Source organism: Aphis gossypii, chromosome 3, assembly GCF_020184175.1.
Source record: "Aphis gossypii isolate Hap1 chromosome 3, ASM2018417v2, whole genome shotgun sequence".
NCBI classification, from domain to species: Eukaryota; Metazoa; Arthropoda; class Insecta; order Hemiptera; family Aphididae; genus Aphis; species Aphis gossypii.
In genome coordinates, this window is record NC_065532.1 from 10,250,411 (window position 1) to 10,262,564 (window position 12,154).

Here is a 12,154-nt window from a genome sequence, read left to right on the forward strand (position 1 = left end):
TAAGTAACCATGTATTATGCGGTTATACCGACAAATTAATAATTTTGTTTATATCTACATTTTGTAGCAAAAAGTTATACATACGTGCCTTTTAAACGTATATAATATAGTTGATTATACATGCGGAGATTGCTAATGATGAATATAATATTATATTTATTATTGCAGTAAACATCTAATAATTTGCCGACACGCAGCAACATGATTAAATTAATATTGATATGGTAAATGGCAATTACACGATGATATTATATGTAGCCTATATCGCGATATGTAGTTCATTAGTTATTGTTTATTAGTTGTTAGTTATATTATTACTATTAGGTATAATATATTTTATTATAATTTATACCGACCTAATCTTCAAATAATAAAAATATGTTGTGTAAACATCAATTTAATATACGTTCACTGTATAAGCATATAGGTATAATGCGTATATTTCACCACGTGCAATCTCACTGCTTATATATATACATAATGTACATCGTGTGTGTTATAAAAAAAAAATGAGACTAAAGGTATATATACAATTCAGAGTTGAACGTAGAGTTTTATAATCATATTATAATGTTTAACAATAGTAAATTTATCATCAAACTTGTAGAGTTGTAGCCGACATTTGTCGACGTTATCGATGCGGCTATGATGTAACAATGATATCCCATTGCCAATTATTATTACAAAGCTCTTCCTCCGTCACCGGTGTACCGTTGAGGAAATCGAAATTCCATTGATCTCGTTTTTGTGCCAGCAACTCCCGTTCAATTGTCATAGCCACTTCCAGAGCCGCGTTATCATCGTTGCAGGCTGCGAATGGTTGACGATCGTCCTGCAGGAAAAGACACCTCCTGGCAACAGCTGCGACAACCGGTGGTGGGCGGTTCAACATCACGGAATTTTAATCTTCGATATAAACCCTCTCTGAAAACACAACATCAGACTTATCAGCTATATGATTTATTATACAGTGAAACGGCGTTATCCCGAATATTTGTTTGCGAATGGAGTTTTGAAAGAGTTTTATCGCAAAAAAATACGTATTGTGACAACAGTATTGTATTTATACAGCAGTAAACCGACCTATCACGTACGTCGAGATTTCGGTTCCACGGTCAAATGCGTATTATTCCATCGCGGAATATAAACGTTTTCTCGGATCGCCCACAGTGTCTGGTCGTAAACGATTGTAGAACGTATTAAAACCATCAACCTTTTACGAATATACCAAATTAGGAAAACTTTAACAAAAAAAAAAAAAAAAAGATACCGTCATCAGTAGGCGGAAAATTATATAGTATATAAAATGTGTTGTGTAGGTAGTTTAACCTTCATTTATTTAGTATTAAAAAGTAAATCTTTCCATATCTTTTTAACAACTAAAAAACGTTAAAAATATTCTTTTTGTCTATATATTGTACTATATTTGTACTAAATACGTTTTATACACCTGTCAAGTTATCATAAAACTACATAATAGTACACGCGGTTAACGTTGTGTATATAATTAAACATATTGGACATATAAAATATATTGGAACGACCAACGACAGCATCGGGTTATTCAGTATATGAACGGAAATTTATAAAATTATTTTCCACCTCAATAATTGACTCATCAATCTTTCTACTGCAATTTTAGAGATCAATAACATATGTTTATAAAATTCAAATAAAGAAACTTACGAGTTCTAAAATCGAACTACTATTTCACTATTGCTTGCACGACCCATCATAATATACCTAATATAAACACTATAAAAAAATACGCGCCATCATGAACGAACCACACGATCTTTATAAGTATTATATAAATTGTATATGTATATAGTGGTGATATTAGGTATGTACATAAGTATTCAAAAAGTAAATACTTTACATGTGAAAAACGCTGTACGTGTATCAGCTATTACAATATCGTATAACGACCTACTGACGTCGTATTATATATAATATATTATGTTCGTCTGTTATTATATAGACTGTTCGCCATCGCTCATCACTTATCAATTATATCAATCACCATATTATACGCATCGTATGTTACAGGACAAAAATACCACTTAAGATTATAGCCAATAAACACACATATATATAACATAATACAAGGATTCGAGAATAGGTCGCAAACGGAGAAAAATGACGCCACTCATCGGTATTTTTGACCCACAGACTGGTGCAACAGACAGACCTTATATTCCGAGTAAATATCATATTCGGTGCTGCGATCTCCGATAGTATCGATTATAAATTATATTTTATAATATAAATATTTTAAAATAAAACGGCCCAAAGATGTAGAATAACTTTAATATACCGTCTATACCTATATGTACAATAAATCACAGTGTAATACCGCGCGTGTCTCGAATACTATTCGTTGTAATAATTTATAACAACACAACGCGTCTGTATCTTTAAATTATATAATATTATATAGGGTATACGACGGGTACGTATTGTTATATTAAATTTGTGTTTTGTATTTCTCGTGGAAATCCGTTGGAAGTAGGATTTAACGCGAGTTAAAAAAAAATATGTACGTGACATTAACGATGGTTTCGGTGCGGTGACGATGGCCAGGATTACGTCGAAAATGACCGTTTAATTGAAATTCCTGCAGACCTAGGTTTATTCCCATAATGTCGCGCTGATGACAAAAACACCCTTCTATAATAATATTATATATATTATAGTATTACTATGATCATATATTATACATATTATATATTATATATATATATATATATATATATGTGTGCGTATACAAACCGTGACTTCTAACAGATTTATTTAAACACCGCGATTATATATGATGTGTCGTGGTATATAGGAGAGTAATTACGTTTATTCGTTCGCCTTCCTCGGACACGGCGAACAGCGCGCCGGCCAGTCATCCGTGGAAATCCTTGGGTACTTCCTTTTGGTAACCATCCACACAGAACGAAACCTTACAAGGTAATGCACCAGCGCAGCTCTACTTCCCCGTCACTGCGTTGCGGCCATCTCTTTCTCTCGTTTTCTCTATAATATATTATATATACCACTGCAGTATACCTACACGATTTTTAGACCCAGGTAGCGGTTATACTAACCGACATACACCACCACGTTCAAGCAACCCTATCCTGCGGTGGGCTAAACGTCAATGCGACGCGACCACTAGTCACTACAGCAGCTGCTGCAGTTATAAGTCACACTATACTTATACTTACTGCAATATTAACATCCGAATAAATTACACGCGCACGAGCACACGCGTATATAGTATAATCACGGATATACGATACGGATACGTTCGGATTAATATATAATTAATACTTTGCATACATCATCGTCGTGTGTGTAGTAGGTATTATGTATACTATATTATGTCTATATCGGTAGTAGGTACTATCCGTTATAATAACGAATAGTGATTCTTTATTTAACCTTTGATTCGTTTCAGGTTTAGTCGGCTATCGAGAAAAAGTGACTATGATACATATTATGCGTTATGATCGCAATAAATTATGTTCGGTGCCAAACACACTATTGTTATCATAATAATTATTACTGCTACATTGTATGTATAGGCACCTATATACATATTACGTGCATATTAGTTGTACACACGCTACTGTACAGGAAATATGTGAATGGGATCATTATCTTAATAGGTGGTCGTGCTATTTGTCGATTACAAATTATCATTACAGTCGATATAGTAGATGAGCGTTATTATGATTTATATTTTATAGTATTCCAGTTTTAATATATTATTATAGGTACACGATTACAATATCAATCTACAAATTTATTCATTACGCATTAATGGTTAGTTTTAAAATTAAAAATGTTCACGCGTGCACATACCTTATAAGTTTATACGATTTTTTAATTACTTTAGTAATTATCAATATTATTTGTTGTTCAAAATACCAAACTAATCCATTTTTCGATCGATTCAAACGACTATAAAACTAGTATTTATCAATGCATTTATTAATTTAAATCAGTGCTGTGCAGATAATAATATTTTTTAATAAAAATTCTTCTGGTACTTATAGAAATCAAGTTGTTTATTCAATAGTTAGAACTAATTATTTTTATTATTTCTTGATTATATATTTTTTTATATGTTTTTATGAGCTCAATCGTTCAATGCAAATTGTAATAAACAATTTTTTTTTGTTATCAATTTAAATGCTTACAGCAGTGAACTGTGAACAACAACTTAAGTTTTTCAATCATCTGAATATTATACGAGTAGATACACTTTCTTTAATTTTCAGTTGCTCATTAATTTTGGTCCACGGGATGAAATATTAATGGTAATGATGATTTTATTAGGTAGTAATAGGTACTAATGAAACAAAACGTTATATATCATACTAATTAATTATACATACGAATAATGTATTCTGAGGTAACAATTTTAAATTGAATTGTGTCATAATCCGTGTAATATGTTTCAAGGTGATCAGAACAAGTTAGTTCGAAATTGGAAATTTATAATACCCGTTTAATCATCTTACAAATGACTGTACACAGAATATTAACATATTATCGTACGACTAATTAAAATGAAAATAGGAAAAGTATATATATATAATATATGTAATACGTATAGACTTGTATAATTAAGCTTCTGGTGGTGATACATGATGTATACTTATTGTCAGCTGTGTCGAGAAAAGTGTTTAATCATTCGTGGGGTAAACCGTGCACGACGACCGGACTTCTATACGATCACTCGGTCGGACTCACGAATTGGACATAAAAAAAAAAATCCAGGTAATTGCTACAGCGTGAGAAACTTACGTTTGATTGTTGTAACCGACGGATTCGAGATTCAGAGATTGTAGAAAGAAATACACCGCATACGTATTATTATGTTGTCGTGCGGTCAATGACGATGCCTCGTACGGTGTATTATACATAATGTACGCCAACAATGACAGGGTTTGATTCGCGAAAAGATTCCCATGCGCCTGCATGTGTGACGGAAAAGAACAACTCCGAAAAGGGTTTCTTCACGGTGAAGGCCGCGATTTATATAATATAACATTATACCTGCCTATATTATACTAAGGAAAAGGTCGAATTCGATTTATGATATTATTATTTTTTAATATAATATTATATAGGTAATGTATGGCGATCGCGAAACCTCGTTCGGCGACCGCGGCGGTGGGTATTGAGTTATCATCACGACAACAATAATATATATAATATATACCTGTGATATATATTATAATATAATTCATATAATATACGGTTTGTATGATTCGTGTTTTCGGTAAATATTTGGACGACATGTGGGCACGACGACCGGACACTGGTCGGTCCGGGTCCGGGCGCGTAATCCGTGACGAGGGGATTTAAACGAAGAAATCGGCACGACGACGTCGTGAATCTTATTGTGTGTACACACACTCACACACTTACATTATATCTATTATATTATTATAAAGACACTGTGTATGCGACGTGTGTGTGTGTGTGACAGAGGCAATAATAATATTATCGTCGTCGTGCCGCGAAGCGTCGGGACTCGCCGTCTGTACATAATAATAATAATAATAATAATATTATACACATTACACACACGCCGGCGGCCGAGCACATGGCTGGGGTTTTATTATTATTTCTTTTTCTTTCGTTTTTATTTTTTTTTTCTTCTCCTCTCGCCATGATTATTATTATTACTAGCGTGTGTTTCGTAGGTACGACGACGGTGGCGGCGGCGGCGGGTTATAGTAAAAACTCGCGCACGCGCAGTCACGACCGGCGGAAAAACAAACGCGCGCGCAACGGCCGCACCGTCATCGGCGGCGTTGGTTACGAACCGGTGAGCGCGAGGGGGCAAAGAAGGCGACGACGACGACGACGACAACAACAACAACGGTCGACGAGCGCCGCGCCGGTGGCGGTGCGTTCGCGCACTACGCCGCCGCCGCCGTTGCGCGCGCGCGAGGCGGGGATAGGCCGGAGCCGGTCAGTGCGCATGCGCGCGCGCGCCCGTGGATGACGTGACCGCCGCCCCTCCCCGCCGTCAAACGTACGTCGTATAGTATACGTGACCTCGGCAGCGGTGACGCTTACCCGACTTACCCGCCGGACCCGATTCATTCTATCGCCGTTCGCCGTACTCGCAGCACTCTCGACGTTTCGTTGCGCGCTCGTCGTCCATTTTTTTGTGTCTACGTTTTTCTAACCGAGTGTGTGTGTGTGTGTACCGCTTTCGGCGCGACTCGATTATTATCGTGTTATTTACGACGTCGTCGACCAACGGTACCCGGTGTGATTTTTTGATAATCGTTCCGTTTGTTTATTTGAAAAAATAATTTTTTTCGTTTCGCGTTCGCGCCGCCGACGTTCGACCCGTTTCGAGGCAGAACTTCACCGCCGTCCGGACAGCAAGTTGCAGCGCGACGGATTAAAGTGCGCCAAATCTGCGGACCAGATCGGTGACGGACGAGATCGAGTGTGTACCTACGCCAAAACTAGGTATATCTACTGAGCGTTATAAACCGTCGTCCGACGTTTATAAACTTTTACGGTACGTTCCGTGTACGTTGGTTTGATTTTCAAAACCCGTCGATCACCATGACCGTTACGTATGGCGTGACGGGGACGACCACCGACGGAGGAGGTGCCGTCAACAACGGCAGGAGAGTGCTCGTGGCCAAAACCGATTCCCTGAGCAACGTCAACAACAACAACAACAGCACCAGCGTCAACAACAACAACGGATCCGCGTCGATCACCGGCAAAGCGTCCGTGTTGAGCGTGAGGCGCGTTCTGTTCGGCCCGCCGGCCGATCCGGCGGAGACGCGGGCGTGGCTGGACAGACAGTTGTGCGCGGCCACCGCGGCCGATTCGCGGTCGTGGAACTTTGATTTCGTCAACGAACGTCCGCTGCGCGACAGCCCGGCCGACCGTTACGCGTGGGAACGCGTCTGTCCGCCGAAGCGTCGCGACGAGCCGACCGCGACAGATTCTGCAACCACCGCCACAGCGCAACAGCAACAACAACAACAAAACAGAATGGCTGGCAAGCAGCAGCGACAATCTAAAGTCACAGGTAATAGAAATAAATCATGATAAAAACTTAGTCGTAAGATAGATATTATTATCCTTTCTTTTTCTCCCGACTCGGTCCGCGCATAACGTCGAAACGGTTTTTTTTTCTTTTTCGCAACGGTGGTTTTAGTCTCGGGATACTTTCTCCACCTACCGTGCAACATAGTACAACGACCGTTGTCTCTTTCTCCTTTCCCGTGGGCGTAAATATGGGATTATTCATTTCTAACCGGCATTTGTGTGTGTGTGTGTGAATTTGAGCAGCTCCCCCATCCGAGAACACAATGGTCGGCACCTGCGCGGTGCGTTTGGGGTGCAGTGAACCTAAGGGTGCCACGCTACTGTGGGAAAAATGTAATAAAAGTCGTCGACGTGATGGATATATTGTTCGGTGGGGAGAAGAGACTACTTTTAGTATCGGTTTTCGGCATAATTGTGCTTTTTTACCCGGTGTTTTTATCGCTAGGTGTTTTTTATTTTTATTATCGCCACTATAGTTATCATCTGTAAACCCTTTACTGAAAATTCGGTTGATCGCTTTTTACGAGCGACGCGGAAAAAAATCGCAAGATTTATGTCCTGCCGCCCACCGATTCGTCTCAGTCGATAAAATCCTCGATTACCATCCCTTTATAGTTGAACTCGTCGAAAGGATTATGCGGGGGTCCCCGTTATTGTTTTGACAAACGGTAACGAATTAAAAAAAAATACATATTTTATTTTTAAAACGCGCGCGCGTATAGAACGTGCTGCGTACGCGCGAAATGAATATTAATTATTTATTACGGCGGCGGCGTCGGCAGCGGCAGCGGTATTATAGGTAGTGGTACCTACCGATGTACGATTGTGAAATGGCGCGAAAACGATTTCAGCGTCGTAAGACCTTGAAATTTTTTTTTCGTAGGAACCGCGCATATTTTTTTTTTTTTTTTTTAGGTTATGTAAATTCATTATTATTAATATTGTGTTTGTGTTCGATTGTATATTATACGACCGACGTACGAGCAGAGCGCGTACGAGGACATAATATTATTATTATTTTTTTTTTTTTTCGACCCGAGAGAGGAGTGTCACTATATAGTATACTATACTATACACTGTATATATTTTATACGTATACGTACTACAAGGATCTGCCCATAGTAATATTAATAATAATAAGCTCGCGTTGCATATGTGCACACGTGTTCGGGAGACCGGTTTTTTTTTTCGTCCCACACACTCGTACAAATACACACGCACACACACGCCAACGCGCACATAAACATATTATATTATTATTACATATATATATATATATGTGTATACACATCTCTGTATGTGCGCGTATTATTATTGTTGTTGTTGTTGTACTTTGGGTGGGGGAGAAGAACACGCGTATAACGACGGCTCTCGGGACGCGATGTGTAAATTGATGATTAAAAAAAAAAAAAAGTATAAAATATAAATGGCTATTGCTATAATATTATTATCATCATCATATAATACCTCCCCTCCTCCGCCACTGCACCGCGTACAAAACGTACATAAGTGCACTGCGCCAAATGGGCGTGGTCCAGAGAGCTGTGCGCTCGGTAATAATAATATTATACTATATCGTTATTATCATTAGCGGCCGAGTTGTGTTATCTGTTTTATTTTTTTATTTTTTTTTTCTATGTTGTATTTTTTTCGTCCTCTCCTCGGTTCCCCTCGCAACCGCTGCGTATGAGGTCGCTGCCCTCGGCCCGCTACGACGCTCGAGTAAAATTAGATCACCCCCTCTCTCCTCCCCTCACACGCGTGGCCCTACAACCGTTGTCGTTGTCGTCGCATGACGTGCACGATCCTTGTTCGTATTTGTGTGTTGTACTTACCTATTATTATTATTATTATTATTATGATATTTTATCGTACCGGTAATATTGCTGTAATATGTTTTCTAACGTGTGTACTTTTTGTTTTGTTTCTAATAGATTTCATGACCAAAACTAAGAAGCGACCATTGAGTGTTGTTGGCAGAACACTACGTTCTAACATCAAAGTCTTGGACGAATCCGAGTCAGCAAACAAGAGGAGTCGCCGATCTGTCCCGGCGACGACGACGACGACGACGATGATGGCTATCTAAATCGAAATAGGGAAATAAGGCAGCACAGCTGAGTAAATATATATATATGAGAATAAAAATTGATATAAGAATTTAAAAAAAAAAAAGAATAAAATATAATTTGATTGCCCAAAAGTTTTTCACATTTTCGACTCAAAATTTCGAGATCTCCCAAGTATAGATAGTCTTACTATAAATTATAATATAATAATGATAATTTATATTTATATATAATCTTCTTCTCCAGGAATCATCCTGGTATCGCACGTTCTTATATGACATTATTTTGTGTATATTTTTTTTTTTTTTTTTAACAAACCCCATCGTTATTGTACAGATGTTTTTAAATTTTAAAATTTTAAAAATTATGTATTTTTTTTTTTTTAAAACAATTAATATTTATACTGTTTTGTTTTTTGATCTCCTTCACGAATATTGTTCGGTTTTTATCCACCGCCTATGCGCAGACCAATTTGTTGTTTTATTTGTCTACGTTATATTACAAATTTAATGAAAAACTTATCTATTAGATGAAAGTTTTTTTAAATAAAAACTTTTATCAACCATAATATAATTATAATACTATGTTAAGCATATTATAGCTTAATGCCTGTACGTTTAGTATTAGCTCTAGATTTTAATGTTAACGTGCAATTATACATTTAACTCTTTAAGTTTAGCTTGTTGAAAAAATCATAAAAAGAGTGGTAAGAAAAAACATCACCAAAGTGAAGGAAAAAATTTAAAAGTTTTTCGTCAAACAATTTTTTTTTATTCGTTTTTTTTTTTTTTTAATATGACGATCTTTTTCCATGATTTAATGTATTTCAATTTTCGAGAAGATCTCAATTTTAATGATAAAAATCCAAAGATTCAGTGGTCTCTTTATATCTAATTTTACAATGTCCAAAGAAATATATCTGTCAAAATCCAATTCGTGAATCAAAATTTAACCCAAAGGTGATGTAGGTATGCAATCGGGTCTTCTACGCAGTCATCAATATCGCGATATTATTTATTATTTGACTCGTCTAACGGCCGGTGATCTGCAGGGGGAGGGTATATCAGTGTAGATCATTTGCAGTATTCATACATCACCTTATTTTATATTATCATATTTAAACATTAATCCGAGCACGTCAAGAATTTTTTTTAAATTTATGCGCATCACAAAATAATAATAATAAAAACGAAAATATAATCTTTAACAGAATTTTTTTCCAATATGGGACTGAAACGATCTCATTGTTTTAACTATTTTTTTACACAAGGTTATTTTGAACAAAAAATTTCTCTTCTTTGTTGTGAAAATATCTTGTATAGACTAATTGTTTTTCTTGTTAGTAAAAAAAAAAAAAAGAAAAAAGAAAAAAATGAAAAATAATAGCTCAAAAAATTGTTCCGCTCCGGCTAGTTAGGGCGGTTTTTGTTCTCTATTGTTAAAATTGTTTCTCTGCGTAGTTCGACCTGTGATGTATTATTTGTCTGATCTCAAGTGGATGGATGGAAAAATTGATATTTTTCATAGGTGCGAATGAATCCATTTTGTATAATATATTATTATTATTATAATTATATAATTTGTTGTTTTGTAAGAGAAATGGATTTTTTTTTTCAATTTAGATCGAATAACAATTTTTTTTTATTTTATATACATATATATATATATTATATTTAATATATAATCGGTCGTTTTAATAAAAAAATTTATATTTTATAAAAAAAATTGTATATACAGTTTATATTATATATAGGACCGTGTTGTTTTTTTTTTTTTAATCGACAGTTTTTTCATTAGATATAGATAGACATTAGACGATACTTTGAACGTAGAAACTATTTGTCTTAAGTTTTAGAATTGACATAATTATATTATATTATTATTTATTATATATGTAAAAAAATATAATATATTATATTATATATTTATGTAAAAAAATATATATAAAATATATACATATATAGTAAGCATTGAAATACTTATTTTAGTTTAAAAAAATATATAATAATATTTAAATATTTAATTTTTCGTGTTTATTCAATTTATCTTAACCAATCACAAACATCCAATCGATGACTCTTTATCCAAACCTATCACAATATTCATAATCCATAACAATTGTTCTTTTATGTATTCCATTGCAGTAGTTCATAATAGTAATTTAATATAGCTGTTTGATTCTGTCATTTCAACTGACGGTGGAAATATGCCTATTACATTTCACACGTCTGTGGATAAAAAAGGTTAACCATAGCTGATAGAAACGTCGAAGACGACCGTTTAATAATCATCTGTGTATAAATTATAGCCCATGTACTACAGCCATTACTGCTTATAAGGTATTTATCAACATTGATTATACATGGTATAAAAATAAATATAATATATAAAAATGTATATCCAATGATATTAAAAGTATAAGTATATACAATTTGACAGTAGTTATCTTATCCAACATCTCGCAGCATCAATCGTACAGACGCAAGATATAATAAAAAAACGAGAGTGGTTTGTATTTATTTTATATTATTTTGTCTTGGTTTTGGAATCTGCCTCAGTGCTTTTCCTGCGATATTTGCCAACATTGCATATAATATGTAGTAACATAATAACATAGTTTTACAATATTTAATTTATTAGATAAGAAGAAAATGTTATTTTTATTAAATATCGTTTATATTTCACGTTTTTGAAAAAAAAAAGTATATACCAAGCAGGTATTTAGATACCAACCATAACTAATTTTTATCAAATTTTAAATTTAAATTATAATTCTTATTATAATATGTATAAGAATAAAATTAAGTTTATAACTTATAGTTTCTTACTAATTATCAACGATTATTTATCAGGATTATCACTCGATAGCAGAGCATTATTAATATTTTAATTTGTACCATGGATTGAGAAAATATAGGTTGTGACGAAGAAAAAATTTAACATTATAATAGGTACAGTGTATTGTAAAAAAGCTTTTATTTGTTGTTGATTTCGTT

General features: G+C 35.0%; 1 protein-coding gene and 1 long non-coding RNA gene across 3 annotated transcripts; one reads left to right on the forward strand and one right to left on the reverse strand.

Moving 5' to 3' along the window:
- Positions 1 to 381: 381 nt before the first annotated feature.
- On the reverse strand, positions 382 to 3,209 carry LOC126551422 (uncharacterized). Of its 2 annotated transcripts, XR_007605324.1 has the most exons (3): positions 3,096 to 3,209; positions 2,846 to 3,024; positions 382 to 1,241 (listed from the first exon to the last, which is right to left on the reverse strand). It is a non-coding gene; the product is annotated as an uncharacterized LOC126551422 (long non-coding RNA). The 2 variants fall into 2 exon arrangements; XR_007605323.1 differs by having other exon boundaries at positions 2,846 to 3,209.
- Positions 3,210 to 6,068: 2,859 nt separating this feature from the next.
- On the forward strand, positions 6,069 to 10,531 carry LOC114127596 (cyclin-dependent kinase inhibitor 1B-like). The gene is made up of 2 exons (XM_027991880.2): positions 6,069 to 7,069; positions 9,024 to 10,531. The coding sequence occupies exons 1-2, from the start codon at positions 6,592 to 6,594 to the stop codon at positions 9,176 to 9,178; spliced, it is 633 nt and encodes a 210-aa protein (XP_027847681.2). The 5' UTR covers positions 6,069 to 6,591; the 3' UTR covers positions 9,179 to 10,531.
- Positions 10,532 to 12,154: the final 1,623 nt, after the last annotated feature.